Source organism: Aphidius gifuensis, linkage group LG2, assembly GCF_014905175.1.
Source record: "Aphidius gifuensis isolate YNYX2018 linkage group LG2, ASM1490517v1, whole genome shotgun sequence".
NCBI lineage: Eukaryota > Metazoa > Arthropoda > Insecta > Hymenoptera > Braconidae > Aphidius > Aphidius gifuensis.
This window is the reverse complement of record NC_057789.1, coordinates 20,068,847-20,090,792: the sequence shown is the minus strand read 5'-3', so window position 1 is coordinate 20,090,792 and position 21,946 is coordinate 20,068,847. Positions and strand designations below refer to the sequence as shown.

The 21,946-nt window shown below is 29.7% G+C and overlaps 1 protein-coding gene across 3 annotated transcripts in view; it reads left to right on the top strand.

Moving 5' to 3' along the window:
* The window catches only part of LOC122849298 (mpv17-like protein), a 41,697-nt gene extending 39,849 nt beyond the window's left edge, over window positions 1–1,848 (top strand). For all 3 annotated transcript variants that reach the window (XM_044147985.1, XM_044147983.1, XM_044147984.1), the window contains one exon: window positions 1,613–1,848. In XM_044147985.1, coding sequence (XP_044003920.1) covers window positions 1,613–1,762 — 150 coding nt within the window. In that variant the 3' untranslated portion in view covers window positions 1,763–1,848. The remainder of the gene's footprint in view (window positions 1–1,612) is intronic.
* Window positions 1,849–21,946: the final 20,098 nt, after the last annotated feature.

The window sequence follows — 21,946 nt, the reverse complement described above, 5'->3', positions numbered from 1 at the left end:
TAGAGCGTTTTTCAAAAATTACTCGAAAACGAGGAGAGCAATAACTTTTGATAAAATTGTAGTAAAGACTTCGTATTAGGCTCAAACAACGCGTCTTTGGAAACTCCATCGCCCCTAATAAGAAAAAGCATTACCTGTTCAGTCACTTTTTTTTTTTCTCTAAAAACTAAATTTAAAAAAAAAAAAAAATGGTTTTTTTTTATTTTTTATGAAAAATGTGATCCATAGATCAAAATTTTTTCAGAGAGGCGATAGAATTTTCGAATACGCATGTTTTAAGCCTAATATGAAGTCTCTAACACCATTTCATCACGAGTTATTGTTTGCCTAAAAAATGAAAACGGCACAAGCTATAACTCAAAATGAAGTAGTCGCAGAGGTTTCATATTAGGCTTAAAATAATCGTTTTTCAAAATTCTATAACTTTTTTAAATCAATTTTTATCGTACGAATAGTATTTTTCGTGCAAAAAAAAAAAACAAAAAAACACAATTTTTTTTTTTTTCGTTTTTTGGGAAAAAAAAAATTGCCCGGATAGATATCGCTTTTCTCTATCAAGGGCGATAGAATTTCTAGAGCCGCTTCTTTTGAGCCAAATCCGAAGTCTTTACGACAATTAGTTTAAAAGTTATGAACATTTTTTTTTTTTGGGGGATAAATCCAATACTGAGGCTGAGCCTTTCGGCTCCTAGCCTCCGTAAAAAAAAATTTCAATAAATAAATTGTCGATGATAAATTTTATTTTATTCCAAAATAAAGTATCAATTTAATTATTATTATTATTATTATAGCCAAAAATTCCCGGAACTCAAGCTACGAAGCATAGAACAAAGCGGAGACGGCGACCCTCATTTAAGATCCCCCCTCGGTTTGATTTTCAGGATTTTTAAAATATTTCAACCGCGATTTCCCCTTTAACCCTTCAATCTACGCGAAAAACTATAGATACTTAAAATTTAGATAATGTAATTCCCTACATTTTTTATTTAAACTATTTTCCTCTACGACCCATAGCCTGCACAGTATTCAAAAAACTAACCCTTTTTATTTTTTTTCCTCCCGAAAAAAATTTTTCCGCGATTTTCTCCCACGACCAATCAATTTCCCACCCTCAAATACACTCCTATGAATTTTTTGAAAACTTTGAACAAAAGTGGTAAAATTTGAGTTTAGGAGACTCGACTAAAAGTTTTAGTTTTATTTATAGTTTACCAAAAACAAAAAATCAACAATTTTCCAAAATTTTTTTTTGTACTCCGTCAAAAATATATTTTAGTATCAATCAATAAAATATTTGTTCCATTTTTTCTTATAATATAATGGCTCGTTTCGCATGTGGCGTAGACTGTGCTTTCATAATTTTTTTCGGTGTAACTACCTATGAATACATATCACTACCAACTACTACATCATACTCCATGAAACTACGAATGACTACATAAAATTACTACGAAAGTTGAGGTTGAAAAAAAACAAATACTGCATAACTACACCTTTACTACATGCTATACTACACCATAACTTCACCAATGAATAGCCCCTCGCAATATTTACTTGGTTGGCGCTTAATAATGATGAATAATAAAAAAAAAAAATTTGTTTCACTTTTCAGACATCTTGCATGTTTTGGCTTCCAGTTCAATTCGTTAATTTTCTTTTGATTCCACCAAGTTATCGAGTTGCATTTGTCAGTGCTGCATCATTTCTGTGGGTCAATATTTTATGCTATCTCAAGAGAACACCTACAATAACCGAAGAATAACTCAAACTCAACAGTTAAACCAACATTTATCCCTACACTTAAAACGAATATAATAACAATAATAAAATTCAAAAATTTAACTTTGATATTTGTTTGTGAAATTTTATTTTTGAAATAGTATATTTCGTTACAAGTGCCCACTCGGAGAGTGTGCTCTCAACGAATTTGGAGGGGCAAGCACGAGCCTTGGCGAGTGTTTCCCCTCCAAATGAGTTGTGAGCGGGCTCTTTGATTGGGCACATGTAACGAACCATATTTTATGTTACTAGGGACAGTGGTAATAATGTGTGAATTTCTAAAAAGCGCACTACCCCTCTTACGCTTTGAAAATTCAAACTTTGGAAACAAGGGCAGTGGGAATAATGTGTAAATTTCCAAAGCGTAAGAGGGGTAGTGCGCTTTTTAGAAATTCACACATTATTACCACTGTCCCTAGTAACATAAAATATGGTTTAAAACATGTGCCCAATCAGAGAGCCCACTCACAACTCATTTGGAAGGGAAACACTCACCAAGGCTCGTGCTTGCCCCTCCAAATTCGTTGAGAGCACACTCTCTGAGTGGGCATTTGTAACGAAATATACTATTTAGTGTTTTATTTCTGGAGTTGGCCAGTTTTTTTCGACCTATTGTTCCGACATTTCTTGAATGTTGAAAAGTTAACCAGTTATTGTACGATTAGACTTCGAGACAAAAGTTGAAGTTCCTCTCAACAACTTTAGCTTACTTCTTGATACTACCCCAGGTAGGAAGTGACGACGGGCACAAGCCTGGGACAAGCCTGATTACCCGGCTCTCGGGCCTGTGTCAGGCCTGAGACACAAGCCTGTGTCAAGTCTGGAATGTTCACGATGTATTTGCTGGTGTCGGACTAGTGTATCGGGCTTGATACAGGCTTGTGTTCCCAGGTTGGACACAGTCTTGTGTTCCCAGGCTTGGCACAGTCTTGTGTTCCCAGGCTTGACACGGGCTTGCAAAAAAATTTATAAAAAAATATAAATAAACAATTATTATTAATTTATTAAGTTAACATTATTATCTTTTACGCGATACAATTTGAATTAACGATAATTATATGAACGAAAATAAACGGCGTAACGCGGGATCGATCCTAGGCCACTCACGTGAAACTCCAATGCTCTATCAAGTCAACCACCGGGGTATTACTGAAAGAGTCAGTCAAAATTTTTTATATGAATGAATTTATTCGAGAGTCAATTCACAGTCCTTGTAAAAGCCTGGCACGATAGTCAAAACCTAATAATTGTTATTTAAAATTTCTATTTACAATTTATAGATCTATATTAATTTTTTTTTTTTAATTGAATATATGCACAAGTCAAGTCCCGTGTGAGGCTTCGTCAAACGGGCTTGACACAAGGCTCGTGTGAGGCCTGTGTGAGGCCGGGGAAAACAATAGGCACAAGCTTGTGTCAAGCCTGTGCTCCCAAGGCTTGATACACGACCCTCGCACAAGCCTGGCACAGTTGTTCAAGCCCGAGAACTCCTACCTGGGTATGACAGAATTATTAAATATAAACCAAGAATTGGTATTATTGTTCGTAAGCTAACATAAAATTAAAAAAACACGTTAATTGTTACGATTCTTTTTGTTTCCCATTTTTTTTTCTTTTCCCATTACTTAAAACAGAAAAAATCCATGTACACATATTGAGTCGAGTACTCAATTAAAAAAAAAAAATTATGTGTATTTTATCTGATACATAAATCATAACGAAAAAAAAAAACCTAGACCCATTTATCCCGTAAATTATTTTTATCGGTACTATTTGGTGTTGATTGTTAAAACGCACACTTTGTATTTTATTTATGCATTTTTGAAGAAAAATATTTTGTAACGGCATATTGACGGGATACATAACCTCCTAATGGGTCGATTACGGGATATTCGCGGGATATTTTTTCAGTCAGGGCAAGTATTCGATATCTTTTAACTGTTTTATTTTTGAAGTGAAACTTCTTTACGGAGGGTAGAGACAAAATTCGAGGCCCCGCTAGCGTCACACGCTTTCGTATACTCTCTGGTATACTCTCTGGTATACGCTCGGTCACAAGCGTATAAAGAGTGGAGAATTACATAGAGAGAAGGGATGACGGCAAGCATTTTACATGTACTATATATAGCGTATAAACTCGGAGCGTCAGCTGCTATGTGTGTATGCGTGTGCGACTTTTTTTAATTTAAATACATATTATTAAACAGTATAACTGATTATTGATCATATTCGAAATATTAATATTGATGATATTATCAATATTATATCGTAATTAATATTATTATTTATAAAATTATTGTTATTATTATTATTCATACTATAAATATACATAAATGATGATAATTATAACAACAATTATTTCGATAATATTATCAATTATTCACAATAGTATTGATATTAATAATAATATCTATAATAATAATATTTTGAATATAAATACTAATAATTATCAATATTTATATATGAATGTTATTGTCAATATTATTATTAATATTATTAATATCACTGATATTATTATAAATCGATAATATTATTGTTATTTTTAATAATAATTATTAATATGGTTGATACCATTGTTATTATTACTAATATTATATTGATATTATTATCATCGATGATATTTTTGAAATTATTATTTTATTTATACTGTAACGTGACATGTTACCTTCTCACTTAGTTCTAGGATTTAATTAGGGTCACGGATCAACTAGCTTTACAGACAAAGGACGGAAAATTTTATTCTACGACGCTGAAACTTACCGGAAAAAACGTCACTAAAAACTAACCAAATAACCAAATAGCCAAATAGCCAAATAACCAAATAACCAAATACCAAATACCAAATAGCCAAATAACCACAATAATCACAATAGTCACGACAATCTGAATAATCCAATTGATCCAACGATATCCATTGATGTTGATCCGGACCTGAAAATATAACTAAAGTAAAAAACGTTAAAATTAAGTCACTGAAAAGGTAAAATCAAGTATCAAAATTATTACTAGTTACAAAGTTAAATTTTTTAAAAAATTATCAAATATTATTCAAATGAACACGAATATAAACGTTATGAAGCCTGACTTCAAGTCATGGTCTTAACAAGAAAAATGTACTACAAAAGTAATAATTAATTAACTAAATATGGCAATAATTAAAGCAAAATTAGGCAAGGCTGACCAACAAACTGTACATGAAAATGAGGGTGATTTTCAGGAGAGGAAGACTCCTGCTCCTTGGGTTTAGGTATGGATGACTCCAATACCGGGGTGGGGAGAAGACTATTCGAGATTCTGGGATAGCTCCTCAAGAACCTCGAACTTACTAGTCGGAAGGCAGAAACCGAAGTGTCATATCCAGCTGGATCGCCAGCTTAAATAGCTTGGGAGGCTTTCCCTTTCCCTAGCAATATTCCCCTTCTTGTTTAGCCAGCCTTACCCGTTAATATAATAATAATAATAAGATAAAATAATAATAATAAAGTATAATTTTAAGGTGGGCGAGTGCAACTCCCCGAGTGGAAACTTAGTTAAGGTTCTGATCAGAACCGGATCAGGAATCCTGTTCAGGAACGGATCAGAATGTAACGCTCTTTTTTAGGATTCTGATCAGAACCGGATCAGGAAACCTGACCAGATTGTAGAGTTAGAGCCAGGATACCTGAACAGGAATGGATCAGGATACCTGAACAGGAATGGATCAGGATTCCTGACTAGAACATAACCAGGAATCCTGTTCAGGAACGGATCAGAATGTAACGCTCTTTTTTAGGACTCTGATCAGAATCGGATCAGGAAACCTGAGCAGGATACCTGATCAGGAATGGAACAGGATTCCTGATCTGAAACGGATCAAGTAATTCTAAAAAAAAAATAATTTTTATTATTTGATGTTTTGTAAATCGGCTAACTAATTTACTATAGCGATGTTAATGATGAAACAGGTTGAATGATAAGATTTTATATACCTAACATAACTTAAATTACCTAACCACTAGCGGGACGCGAACTCGGAATTTTCAGATTACAACTACGGGCCTTAACACGCGCGGCCATGCCGTCTATCGATGATCTGATGTGATTTTTTGCTTTCATAAATTACATCAGCTAAAAAAAACTTAAGTTAGAATTTGCGACGTTAATTTAACGTCAAAATAAAATATAACAATTTGTTAAATTGTCCCTTGTCATTTTGTTTTAGAATTAAAATTAAAATTGAATCCAAAAAATATTTTTCTTGATAATATTCTGGTCAGAATCTGTTCAGGAAACCTTATTCAGGATACGTTCAGGTTTCCTGTTCCTTTCCTGAACAGGAAAACTGAATAAAAAAAATTAATGTATTTGATAAATTTTTCCTGATAGTATCCTGGTCAGAATCTGTTCAGGAAACCTTATTCAGGATACGTTCAGGTTTCCTGTTCCTTTCCTGAACAGGAAAACTTAATAAAAAAAATTAATTTATTTGATAAATTTTTCCTGATAGTATCCTGGTCAGAATCTGTTCAGGAAACCTTATTCAGGATACGTTTAGGTTTCCGGTTCCTTTCCTGAACAGGAAAACTGAATAAAAAAAATTAATTTATTTGATAAATTTTTCCTGATAATATCCTGGCCAGAATCTGTTCAGGAAACCTTATTCAGGATACGTCAAGGTTTCCTGTTCTTTTCCTGAACAGGATTGGATAAGGTTACCTGACTTAAGGAAATCGTAAGGTGTCCTGACCAGGTTCGGGTCAGGAATGAGTCAGGTTCCCTGAATAAGGGATCCTGATCCGTTTCTGATCAGGGTTTGAGGTCAAATAGGGCATCCTGAAAATTTTTCCACTCGGGTCGTCACAATACTATGGTTATATATGAATAATATTATTATAAATAATAATAACTCCAATAATATTATGATATTAACAATAATATCAATATAATATTAGTAATAATATCGATGGTATCAATTATATCGTCGTATTAAAGGATGAAGGGCGTGAGTGCCAGAAACGTCAATTTTAAAGGAAAAAGAGCGTAAGTGCAAATTTATAAATTTCCGGGTTTTTCATGTAATTATAAATTATAATACTTAAAAAAAAAAGGAAAATGGGCGTAACAACCTTTGATAAAGGATAAAGGGTATGTCCGAGAATTTACGCCTTTTTTCCGTTATCAAAATTATTTTGATGAAAGATGAAGGGCGTATTTTCAAATTTGAAATTTATTTAATGGCAGCATTTATGGCAGGAGTTATAAAACGCATATTTTAAGCCTAATATTAAGTCTCTAACACCATTTCATCACGAGTTATTGTTTGCCTAAAAAATGAAAACGGCACAAGCTATAACTCAAAATGGAGTCGTCGCAGAGGTTTCATATTAAGCTTAAAATAACCCTGGTAGAAAAATTCCGTCGGCCCGACGTTGGCCCGACTTATTGGCCCGACTTTACATGTATAAGCCTATATGCTTGTACAGGTTAAGTCGGGCAGCGCTCCCAAATTTCTACCAGGGAATCGTTTTTCAAAATTCTATAATTTTTTCAAATAAATTTTTCCCGTACGAATAGTATTTTTCGTGAAAAAAAAAAAAAAAAAACAAAATGGCCGAATAGATAATGTTTTTTTTTATTAGGAGCGATAGAATTTTCAAAGCCGCTTCTTTTAAGCAAAATCCGAAGTCTTTACGACAATTAGTTTAAAAGTTATAAACGTTTTTTTTTTTTTTGGGGTATAAATCCAATACTGCGGCTGAGCCTTTTGGCTCCTAGCCTCCGTAAAAAATGTGGTACCAAAAAAGTCAAGAATCAAATATATTTTGAAAACATATAATTAAGTCTGAACTGTTGACAAAATTTTAAACTTGACCCCACCTTTTTTCCACAATTTAAATATCATATTTATAATTTATATAGGTCATGGAGGTCTACAGGAAACATGATGAGAACATGTATTGTTAGAGGTTGCTGTTTTACAGAGAAAACAAATAATCATACTGCTTTTTTTTCTGTACCACAGGTAATGACTCAATACACTGAAAAAAAAAGTTCTACATGATAGAACTTGTGCTCTAGGAAATTTTTAGATTCGAAAAAAGAAAAAAAATTTTTGTTATGAATGGAAAACTTCTTGTTAAAAGACAAAAAACTTCTTGGCTCAATGTCAATGTCAAAAATGTGTGTTGACTCAGTTCACGCTTTTGTTACGAATCTAAGGCACAAAGAGAGATGAGAGCAAGAAACAAAAGATTCCAAACTGTCTCATGGTATAAATGTTAAAAAAAAATCTGTCTTTTTTTAATAAAAATATTCAAAACAAAAAAAAAAAAAAAAAGTAAAGTTATTTAAACAAAATCATTCAAAAGAAAAAAAAAAAAAAAAGATTATTAAAAAAAAAATAATATTCTACATTATAAAAATTATAGAATGAAAAAAAAAAAAAATCTATTCAATTTACCTTTTCACTAAAATCTCGGATTTAACGGAGCTTGAGCCGGCCCTGCTAGAGCGGCTGATTCCGCGGCCAGCTTCAGCATTATTGAAACATGACAGATTTAGATTTGGAATGAAACTAACTTGGTTTTGAAAAAAAAACAATTATTCTTGTAATGATAAAAAAACTTCTTGAAATGAATGCTAAAAAGGTCTTAAATGTACACTGAGAAAATTATGAGATTTTGCCGTTAAAAAATTTTCTTGGATTAAGAAATTTTCTTGGTTTAAGAAAATTATTTGAAATTAAGAAAAAAAATGTTTCAACAAAATAAAACGAAATCAATATCATCGGAACTAAAATTAAGAATTACGGACAGTACTCTTATAAAAAAATACATTGGTTGTATCGAATTGTGATGCAGGTGTAATAGCCTTTCATTGGAAATTCCATTACTCTAAAAGAGAATTTATTTAAGGGGAATGACAACCTTTCATTTTGACCTAACTGTTCCCTTATTTTTACCAACAGAACCACATTCGCTCTATCTGTGAGTCCCAATTGTGTTCAATATTGGGACCACACTTTAGACGATCCGGTGGTAAAATCACTTGTATTTATTCAGCAACATTCATTAAATATACCTATTTGTCTGTACATGCATTAAGGCTTGTGGCCACTAGCATAGTTTTTCGACCAAGTTCTATGCCATAGCGATATGGCAGAAATAGTTCACATATGACGGCTATAGGGCGGCGTTTTAATCGTTTTTTGAAATCGTTGTTTATATTTACACATGTATAGTACATGTGTTTAATGATTGACTGTCAAAATATCAAATTGTCAACAAATAAGAAAGGTTATATTTTTATTTATTTTTTATGTGTTTCTAAGCAAGTTGGTACAGCTGAAACAAACAAATTTATTAATAACGCTAACCATTATTGTTGTATTTTTTTAATGTTGGCTGTATCCAAAAAAACTAGTGTGAAGTTAGCGGTTCTATGCTGAAAATGCTGCACGCAGCATTTTTTCAACATAGTCGTCAGCGGCCATTTTCTAGTAAATTTTTAGTGAGATATAGTGACACAAGTGCTATGGCATAGAACTTGGTCGAAAAACTATGCTAGTGGCCACATGCCTTTATATAAACTGTTATAAATATTGATAATTATATTTATATTAGCTCTCATTTTATTTAATTTTTAAAAAAATTTCATGCGTATCAACCATCTATACATATATATCCCACCATTGCATACTCAAATGTAAAATTTTTATTATTACATTTTTATTTTGTAAAATAAGTCCATCAAATAAATTTGATGAGAGAAATAATATTTTTTATCGGTCAGAAATCATTTATTTATGATAAACATCAGGCATTCAGGTATTCTTTAAATCGAAATTTTCAGATGAGAATTTTCCGACGAAGGTCCACCTAATTTCTTTATAAAGGGGAAAATTTATATAAAAACTAGCATGCATTTTTTATATGTTTTTATTATCTGTGTTAATCGTTCCGATTTTGAATTTTCAAGTAGTTAATAATTAATTTTCAAGACAGAATACTTAGAACCCACGCAAAATTTTACAGAATTTAAGATGTTTGAATAAATAAAGAAGTCTAAATTTTGAGGATCAGTTTTCATTCATTTTCAAGAACTCTTTTTTTCCAACTAGGCAATGATATTTTTAATTTGTCATATTGATCCATTTATTTTTAAAAAAAACTATACAAGAATGAGTAAAAACTTATCACTCATAAGTGATGTTTGTCATAATTAAAATGACTTTGTTTACAATGTAAATAATATGCAAGAGCCATGTTTATATACAGTTTGAAATCGTTTCCCAAAAATAACATGCTGTCAATAAAATGATAACCAATGGAGAAGAGATTAATTATTCTAAAGCTTTGTCTTACTATTTTTCTAGTCATATTTACCAAGCCTTGATACTCAAGCTTTTTTATTGATTCCTTTCAATTGTTCTTATTTTATCGATCAAATTATTTATAACCACAAAAAATAACAATGCTTACACTTGCAGTTTTATACTAAACACTAATCCGATAATTAACCATATGATTCAATAAGAAAAAAAAGGTTTAAAATAAGCTACACATATTCTTGAATGGAGATAATTTCTTAAAAAGAGAAAAATAATCTTTTCCATTCTGTGTCATGAGAAAAAATTTAAGAAGAGATAACTTGCTTCAAATGCCAAAATATAAATTGAACACAATATATCTTGGATTGAATTTAACATGATTATATTTATATTTAATAATAAAAGTTTTAAAATGCAAAAAGTAGAGTTTTTAGTTTGAAAAAAAAAAACACATTAAATAAATCTTTCAAACGGTTGTTGAATGTCAACATGTTTTAATAATGAACAGTGGTATCTCAAATCAAGAAATTATTCGTTTCGAAACTTCTTATTATTATTTATTTTACCGTCCGATAAAAAACGAATCCTTCACGGGAACAAAGCAAAGTCTCTGTGAATAAAATCAACTCTTTAATCGAGTCAACCCTGTAAATTTTTGAACCTTTATTATTTCAAATTGCAGGTCAACTATTCTATTTTCGAAATGGCAGTAATAATGTTGTGAAAAAATGAATTTTTCCTTTAACTTATATTTTTGTTCAGAAATAGAAATTTAATGTTGTTTTGGTCACAAAGTTTCTTCATTTAAGATTTTTTTCTTGAATTAAACGTTTCTAGAAATGTTCGTTCAAAGTAAATTGTCGTAATTTGAATCACTTTTGTTATAACAAATAAAAATTTCTTGAATTGAGAAAAAAATTGATACATTTGAGTCAAAACTCTATCTTATAAATCTATTATTGTTTCTTTTCATATAAAGATGTTGTTTTTCAGGATTTATTCAACTAATTTGTTTGTAAGGAATAGCTAATTCCATCCAAAGCCAAGCACAAAATTTCTCGAAAGGACAAGCCTTTTGGTAAATGTTTTTGTATTCCATTTCAGAATACACACTCAGCCTTTCTATCAAAACACTTTTGTTTGAATTCAGTAAGTTTTCTACAATTAAGAAAATACAGTCTCAACGTAAAGTGAATATGTGAATTCCGGACTGTCATATTTTTTTATTGAATTCAAACCATTCATGTTTTTAAGGACAGAAATCCTCCTTCAAAAATACAAATCTTTTTTTCACAAATGTTTTTGTTCAGGATAAAATACTGAATGGGGTTTTGGTCGACAAGTTTCTTCATTTGAGATTTTTTCCTTCGATTAAACCTTTCCGAAAAATTTTAGTTAAAAGTAAATTGTCGTGATTTAAATCACTTTCGTTATGACAAACGAAAATTTCTTGAATTGACAAACAAAAATTTCTTGAATTGAGAAAAAAATAGATACGATTTAGAAACAACTTTATTTTGATAATCTAGTATTGTTTCCTTTTGATATAAAGATTTTGTCTTTCAAAATTAAAATCAAAATGTAAAGGGACCAAAGATATTTTTATTCAACTAATTTGTTTGTAAGGAATAGCTAATTCAGTTTTCTACAATTAAGAAGATACAGTCTCAATATAAAGTTGGTATGTGAATTCCGGACAGTCATATTTTTTAAATAAATTTAAGCTATTCACATTTTTGAGGACAAAAATCCTCCTTCAAAAATACAAATCTGTTTTTCACAAATTTTTTTGTTTAGAATAAAATATAGAATGTTGTTTTGGTCGACAAGTTTCTTCATTTGAGATTTTTTCGTTCAATAACACTCATTTCACGCAAACCTGAGCTCGGAATTTGTCGATTGAGAAAGCTTTTTGATACATGTTTTTATATTAAATTTTGAAATAAACACGTCATCGTTTAACAGGAGTACTCCTGTTCAATCATAATAAATATTCTTCATTCAAAAAAATACAGTTTCAACATGAAACAAATAAGTAAATTTTAGACTGTCATATTTTTTAATTGCAATTACAATATTCTAATTGAAATCGCAAAACTTTCGCTGAAAAAAAATTAAATCTTCTTTCACCCACCTTTCTCTTACGATATAAAAATGAATGTTGTTTTCATCAAAAAATTTCTTCATTTGAGATTTTTATATGCAACTAAACAATTTCGGAAATTTCAGTCACCGGCAGGGATGAGCATAATGCAAGTTTTAAAAGTGTTTACAATTACTCATAGATAACACGTTTTAACCGTAAAAAACAGAATATCATGTATAAAACCCGAAAGATCTCTCGGAAGCTCAAATTGTTACCATATCATTTTTTTTAGCTACATTGATTCCTTAGCTCCATCTTTTCCTTAGCTACTGCTTGTCGTTAAGGTTGTTATTGATTCAATATATAAAATACATGTAATTTTTTCTTTTTTCATATAAAAATGTCCAAGGAAAAGCAGTAGCTAAGGAATTAATGTTGTCAAAAACATAATTTTTCTGGCAACTGTAATTCTTTAGCTAGTTCTTTTTTTTTAGCTACTGCTTTATCTGGGGCGTTTTTATAAGAAAAAAAAAAAATTGCATGTATTTAGCTAAGGAAAAGATGGAACTAAGGAATTACAGTTGCCATAAAAATTATGTTTTTGACAACATTAGTTTCTTAGCTACTTCTTTTCTTTAGCTACTGCTTCCCCTTAGACATTTTAATTTTTTAAAACGGAAATTATATGTATTTCAATTAATAAATCACCAAAAATCCCAAGGATAAGCAGTAGGTAAGAAAAAAAATTAGCTAAGAAATTATAGTTGCCAAAAAATTTATGTTTTTGGCAACATTAATTTCTCAGCTACTCCTTTTCCTGAGCTACTGCTTTTCTTCTGACATTATTATATTCTAAAAATAAAATTTCATGTATTTTTATTTATAAATAAATAGATATCCCAAGGACAAGCGGTAGCTAAGGAAGGATGGAGCTAGGGAATTACATTTGCCAAAAAAATTATGTTTTTGGCAACATTCATTTCTTAGCTACTTCTTTTTTTTAGCTACTGCATTTCGTTGGATATTTTTATTTTTTCAAAAATAAAATTACATGTATTTTAATTAACAAATAAATAAGAATCCCAAGGACAAGCAGTAGCTGAGGAATTACAGTTGCCAAAAAAAGTTATGTTTTTGGCAACTTTAGTTTTTTAGCTAATGCTTTTCCTTGGACATTTTCATATTTTTTTTTAAATGACATGTATTTTATTGATTAAATAAATAAAAATTCCGAGGACAAGTAGTAGCTAAGGAAAAGATATTGTTAAGGAATTGGTGTTGCCAAAAAAATTATATTTTAGGCAACATTTTTCCCTCAGCTACTGGTTTCCCTCGGACATTTTTATTTTTTTTTTTTAAATTTGATGTATTTTATTCATTGAATGAATGAAAATGTCTGACGAAAAGCAGTTATTAAGGGAAGGATGTTGCTAAGAAGTTTATGTTGCCAAAAAAATTATATTTTAAGCAATATTAATTCCTATCTGGAGACATATATTTTTTTGGCAATATTGATTCCTCAGCTTTATTTTCTCCTAAGCTACTGCTTGTCCTTGGGTTTTCTATTTATTTTATAAATAAAATACATGTAATTTCATTTTTAAAAAATAAAAAATGTGCAAGGAAAAGCAGTGGCTATAGGGAAAAGATATAGCTAAAGAACTGAAAATCTTATGTGGTAAGCAACATCTTTTTTATTAGGTAGTTGTTTATTTTTAAAAAAAAATTACGTGATTCTCAATGCATATTTATAAATAAAAAACGAATGAGAAGAAGGATACAGTTAGATAAATAATTTTTCAAACAATACTAAATTAAGTAATGGAGTATGTACGTCTCGGGCATATTTAGGTTATTTTGAAATACCTATCGCTCCGACCATATGATACGCGCCCTTGTTACGTTTTTTTTGGTACAATCTTGGAAAATATTCTATAAATTTCTCGCTTCATAAGAGTCCTCATTTTCTCCGATTGAGATAATGATGACTTTTCTCAAGTTATTTTTTAATTTTGTAAAAATATCAAGGGGTAAAATTATTAATAATCTTTCTCGCTCAAAACCATTTTTACCTCTTTTTTGTTTTCTTCTCGTTTTTCGACAACGAAACTCCATTTCATTTTTTTTTTCTCAACATACAACGACACATAATTTTTAACTTGTATTTTAATCTCATTCAATGGATATTCAAAATATTTCGGTTCGATGCCAACATTTTTCCAGTAATTCGTGACTCGATTCTTTTAACTTTTTTTTCTTCGATTTCCACATTGAGTTTATTTTAATCAAGTGATTTTGTTATTGTTAAAAAAAAAAAATTAAATACTATTTACACGATGTTTCTCCTTACCGATTTCAAATCGTTTAATTGTGGCTTCTTCTCAATTTATTCGAAATAAATTGATCTGTTTTAGACATCGATAATTTTTATCATAAAATTTATTGTATTAAGTATTGCATGGAATATACATATTGAAATCTCCAGTTTAGAAAATTTTTTTTTTACTTGAGAATTTTCAAGTGAATGTTACAGTTTATTATTGAAAAATATGAAATATCAAAGTTTTAAATCTAAATGCATTTATTTGCAAATGAAGTAGAAATGAGATGGCACTATATTCATTATTTTAGAAACTCTGTTTGGAACATTTTACGTCAAGATGAAATTTTTTTCTTCTTAAATTAAGAAGATCATATTTATAATATTCACATCTCTGAATTATCCAATAAATGACTACAAAGATTATTTTCTTAGAATAAGATTCTCTCTTTTCTTAATATACAAATTTTTTCTTTATTCGAGATTATAATTATTTCTGTAAAACTTTTATCAGTTTTTTTAGAACCTTTATTTTTCTATTGAGCATTCAATTATTCTGATTACACGACATAATTTTTTAAAGTTATTTATCTTTGGCTCCATTGAATTTATTTATTTTTTTCAATCAATGGCTGATATGATCGAGAAATTAATTCTTTATTTAAAAACAAATTAGATCGTATGTCAACAATGATTTTTGTGACTAAAGTGAATTTTTATTATCTGAGCTTTTTAGCAGTCTTCCCAAAACAAACCCACAACTGGACAAAAAAGACAAAATTGTTTTTATAAAAGGATGTTTTTTCGTTAATCGATATTTTGACAGCACTAGTAAAGCTTATCATTTACAGAACTAAAATTTAAATAATTAAAATTAAAACTAACTCATTTATATGAAAATATTAATCTTCTGAATTTCATATAAATTGTTCTTGAAATCCTAATTTTTTTAATATTTTGAAAACTTTTGTGGAATGGTTCAATATATATTTTTCTCAAATTGAGAAAAAACGGATGCCAATGGAAGGCCATAAAGCGAAATCTAAAATTGTGTTGCTATATTCAAAAATATAATTTAATGAATTTTTTTTTTTTTTTTAATTAACTGAAGTTTCATATTACTCACACACGGCATACTTTTTGATCATATCGACATTTTCTTGAATGAAGTAGTTCACGGTTAATTTCATTTTTCTCTATCCAAGAAAATTTTTTACCGGCAAAATCTGAAATTTTCCGAGTGTAGATTTGAAAAACCCTTCACTTGTCCACTCAAGACCCACACACAATGATTTTGTACTAGATTTATTGAGATCGGTTGTATATGGCAGAACGAGAACCTTGTAGTACTGAGCCATGTTGAATGAACTTTTTTCAAAGGCTTTTATACTTTTCTTAAAATAAGAGTGGAAGAGCTTTGTATACAGATTTTAGTAGATGTCTGTATTGCTTGATCTATCTGAGGATCCAGGATCATTTTCAACCTTTATGTCGTTGAGTTTTTTAATTTTTTTCCTTATTGTGTAAAAACAATTTAATGTTGGTTTTTTTATATTATGGTACGCAAGATCAAGTCCTAATAGTATTTGACCCAGTAAAATTTTTAAGTGCTTATCGTGAATTCTTTCTTTTTCACGCACAGTCAATTTCACCGCATTTATTGTCTTTACAATTTCTTTAAGACTTAGAGCACTTGAGTTGACAATCATTTTTTCAACCGCTGTTTTATTAGTTTCATTTATACCTTTAACTGAATATAAAAATTCATATCCGCCAATATAAGGGTGGAGGACTTTATCATTATTTTGGGATATGCCAGGAACCCCGACTAATGTCACAGAGTCGATACAAGCTCTACACCCACTATTAACAGATACTAAGCCTGTATAATTTAGTTTGCGGGTTTTCACGTCATCACCACAAATAACTCGTAACTCAGTATTTTCAATCGTGCTATATAACCATTTTTTATTGTATAAGAATAAAATTTGGTTGAGGATTTTCATAAAATTGAATATCACAATCTAACATATTATCTTGTTTGTTTGTCATCAATAAATTAATTTCACATGAATTTATATTTCTTGTATCTTGTAAAGAAAAAGAATGAGTACAAAAAGATGTTGGTACGCCTGGAGAAAACTGACATGCCTGGATATTAACGTCGGCACTGTAATCACTTTTATCTTGGGCTATAAAAATCAAAGAACTTCTAGGTTTAATGTATGCAGCAATATGTGATTGAAAAGTATGTTGTTTTATCGGTGCTGGATGGATTTCATATATTGAATAAATTTTTGGTGATACAAGAGGTATCATAATACTCAGTAAAATTCGTCTCTCAAGGTACGCAAGAGATATTTTTGCAATTTTTCTCAGACCATCAATACCCGCTTCATTACGTTTTGGATTTATAACGTCTTTATGAAATAATGAAATAATTTGTTCTGTATACATAGCGATTTTTGAAGTGAAACTTCTTTAGAACGGGCAGTAAAAAAAAAAAAAACAAAAGATGGATGCAACGAAAGTAACGGTATGAAGGTAAGTAATTTTAAATTATTTTTCATCTTGTTTTATTTATTTATTCCCTTAACAACGATACAAAAAAATTTGTTTAAAATTTTAGTTTCATGAAAGATTCAAAAGACAAAGGTGAATATTGAGGTTAAAACTTTTATTATATACAATATATAATTTATTATGTTATTTTTGATCAAATAATGAGTATTTAAAATTAATCTGTTAAATAAACAAATAATACACAAGATAATAGTTATTCAAGTGCTTGACATAATACGACAGCAACATCATAATCACAATACCAAACAACAATAAATAATATGTGGATGAAATGTGGTACCACGTGAACGTAAAGATAGTTAAGATGGTATTTTAGATTGTATAGGATTTCAAGAAACAATTAATGACATTGAAATATTAGCAGAAAAATGTGACAAATGTACTGGTAATCCTAAATCAGTAAAAATTAAAATACGATGAGGTGCTATACCATTGTCTGATAATTTTGATAAGACTTGTAATGGTGGTTATAATAATATTTTTAAACAAATAATAAGTATCTAAAATAAATCTGTTAAATAAACAATTAATACACAAGATAGTGGTTATTTAAGTGCTTGACATAATACGACAGGAACATCATAATCACAATACCAAACAACAATAAATAATATGTGGATAAAATTTGGTACTACGTGACCGTAAAGATAGTGAAGATCGTATTTTAGATTGTATAGGATTTCAAGAGACAATTAATGACACTGAAATATTATCAAAAACATCTGATAAATGTACTGGTAATCCTAAATCAGTAAAATTTAAAATAGGACCAGGTGCTATACCAATGTCTGGTAATTTTCATGAGACTTGTACTGGTAGTTGTAATAATATTTTAAATCAAATAATGAGTATTTGAAATAAATCTGTTCAATAATCAAATAATACACAAGATAGTGGTTATTCAAGTGCTTGTGCTTGCCATGATCGAAATAAATTTAAGATCTTGAATGAATTTGTTAAGGACAAAAAAATGGAACAGATGATTAAATATTGAATCATTCAATGAAACAACAACAACAGGAGTAAATAATAATTTAATAAATGATGTACCGAGTGGAAATCAAAATAACAATAACAATACTGATCATATATAAACAGCAGCAATCATAATAGAACAAATACATGGTGGTGGTGGTGGCGACGATGAAGCACCATCATGTGTTTGTGGTTAATTCGCTCATAAAAAAGATGTTAAAAAAATCGATCATTATGTGACATTAAATTTTTTTAACATCAAATAGTTCGTTTTTTTTTTTTTTTACGGAGGCTAGGAGCCATAGGCTCAGCCGCAGTCTTGAATTCATCGGCGAAAAGAAAAAAACGCTCATAACTTACGAACTAACTAACCGAGAGACTTCGTACCAGGCTCAAAAGAAGCGCATTAAAAAACTCTATCGCCCGCGTTTTTCGCTCTATTGATAATAGTTTTTGATCAAAAAACTAAAATGTAAATTTTGAAAAAATTTTTTTTTCTTACTTAAAAATTTGTGGTGTCTAAACTTTCCATCAGAGAGTATTTGACACCAAAGGTTTTTTATTCGTGAATCTTTTCTGTTTTATATTTCATCATTCTTAAATTATTATTTATGTAACTTGAAATAGTACATACGTTTTCATGTGAAAATTTTACAAGTTATAAAAACGGCGCAATATATAACTCGACGCAAAATCATAGTAGAGACTTCGTATTAGGCTTAATTTTTGTGTCTCAAAAAACTCTATCGCCCGCTTTGCAAAATTTCTTTCCGTTTATAATAGTTTTTGAGAAAAAAAGAAAAAAACTATAAAATTAAAAAAAAAAATTCTGATATTTAATTTTTTTTCTCGAAAACTGTTATTGAGAGAGAAAAAAACCCTTAATGCCGTTACTAGATTTTTTTGGAGCACATAATTTGAGGCTAATACGAACTTCCTATCTTGATTATAACAAAAGTTATGGCTCGCCGAAAAAAAACTTAAAAACGGCGCAATGAATAACTCAACGCGAAATCAAAAGAGAGACTTCGTATAAGGCTCATATTATTCGTCTCAAAAAACTCTATCGCCCGCTTGATGGGTTTTTTCCCCTATCTATAATAGTTTTTGAGAAAAAAAAAAAAAAACTTCAAAATTTGACAAAAAATTCGGATATTTAATTTTTTTGCTCGAAAACTGTTAGGGCTTCATGCGGTACGAGACGAGACGAGATTCAGCGAGTCTCGGTATCGGTCTCGCTCGTTCGTACCAGGTCTCGGTCTCGGTCTCGGTCTCGGTCTCGGTCTCGGTCTCGTCTCGTCTCGGTCTCGTCTCGTCTCGGTCTCGTCTCGCAAGTATCGCCGGGTCTCGCTTTTATACTAATATTTTTTCGTTAAGTAAAATATAAAAGAATAGAAACCAATTGGTTTATTTATATATTATTCAATCATTTAAATTGAATTAAATGATTGAATAATATATAAATATTTTATTAAAAATTCATATGAAATAAAAACAATTAATATTATATTATTCAATATTTTAAAATAAATATTGAATTATTTTAATTAATATTTTATATCAATAAAATTGATAAATTAAATCATACAAAATTATAACATAATTTAATAATTTTTAGAATTTCTAAAATAATATTTCCGAAAAAATATAAAAAGAAAGAATGTTCGAAGTTGAAACTTTAAATGTTAAAAATCAATGAAGTTGTTGGACAAAAGACTTTAGAAATTTCATAAACAAATAATAGATTTTTTTCTTTTTTTCTCTTCATTGATATGTATTTTTCCCTTTCCACGAAGTAAAATACTGCTTTTAAAATATCAGATACAAAAAATATCAGTTTAGGAAAATATAATTGGCGTAACTTTACAATTTTCATAGGTACATAAGGCTTGTAGATATCTCGTTGTGACTGTAGCGTCAATGTCTTACTGTGCAGTATTGTACTGCATAACAGTTCTTCTTTTCAATACGATTCGTTACGAGAAAGAAAAAAAAAAAAAAAAATTCGATCTGAAATTTTCAAAGTCTCGCGATACCGGCGAGACTTTCAGTCGATACTCTCGGTCTCGGTATCGGTATCGTTTTATTGACTGAAGGAGATCTCGGTCTCGCGTCTCGCGAGACGACGCATGCGAGACCGAGACTAGTCTTAAAGTCTTAAGTTTTAAACTGTTATTGAGAGAAAAAAAAACCGTAACGCCGTCACTAGATTTTTTTTAGGCGCATAATTTGAGCCTAATACGAATTCCCTATCTTGATTATAACAAAAGTTATGGCTCGCCGAAAAAAAAATAAAAAAAACGGACCGAAAAATGTCATCATAGAGTTGAAATAAAATGTTTATGAGGCTCCAAAAAAAGCTTTGAAAAACTCTATTGCCTTTCTTTTAAATATGAATAATGTTTTCGTTAATTAACGGTTAAAATATGTCTAAGCAATGAAAATAACAATGGCCCTAGCCGGAGTATTGAAAATTTTCAATTTTCAACAGGTAACGCTGGCCACATGACCCAACAAATGTTACCAGGTCTTTTTTTTTTATTCAAATATTGAAGAGATAGCTACTAAATTAAAATTAAATTTATTTCCATTATAATTTGTATTGATTTTATTTATATTTTTCAGGCTGTAACATGTCAGATTACGAGGCTGAAATTGACTCAATATTCAAAAATATTGAAAGCTTAAGTCATCTAAAGTTGATATATCGGGAAAATATTAAAAGATATCATCCCGACAAAAATCCTGAAGATAAAAGAGCAACTGAAAAAACTCAGTATTTCATGAATATATACATAAAACAGAATGAATGTATACACTGAGAAAAAAAAATAACAATTTTTACAACTAAAATCAAATAAAAATTACTGTGCTGCGTAGTAAAGGCCGGGTATTTTGTAAGTTTAACATATATTACAATGGGAACAATAATTTTTACCCTTCGTGCCATTTAATTTTGTATTTCGGCTGGACAAAAATTACCATGCCAAGCACAGTAATTTTAACTATACATACACACTAAAAAATATAGTGTCGATAAGTAAAGTTTGATGTATTACCAACAATTTTTATTATTTGAATTAATAAAAATTCCAAATATATTATCTTTTTTTAAATATTGCTTAAAAAATAAATGAAAGGGAAATTAAATAACGATACTCAAAATAAAATTTTTATTTAATGTATTTTTTTTTATATCCAATTTTTAACAATAAATTCTGTATTTGGTGTTTGTGTTATATAAGTTAACTTATAATTATATATTTTATTCAAATCTAAATTTTTCACGACAAAATTTTTTTATTAACTTCATAATGCTCGGTGTGTTCATTTAAAAATACAGCTAATAATTTTTTTGTTATAAAATAATATTGTGTGGATGTTTCCATTAAAATATTGTTTATAATATAAAAATTGAGACCATCCTCACTGCTATCAAATTCACGATAAACAAATGAAAACTGCACACAAATTATGTTCACACTTCCATTTCACTAGTGATATCTATAAATAATTAGCGAGTAAAAGTACTCAAATTAAGTCGTAGATTTTTCTTAGATAACTGCACTTTTTTATTCACTTGAATTAATTAATATCAATATTATGTATAATTACGGAGGCCGTTAGACCGTTGGACGTACAAATACCTAAATGTGCGTCTCACAATAACAAAAATAACAAAAGCCTGACACGATAATTATCGAACAGCGCCGAAGATTACCGAGGGTTGAATTTTACCATGCTGCAGAGTAATGTTTAGTGTTCAGCACAATAAAAATTATCCAAAGCTCAGTATTTTATTTGAATAAAACTGTAATAATTGTATTAAGCTTATCAATATTTGTTATACCAATAAATACTACCCTGGCATATCCCAATTTTTACTGTGCTGCAA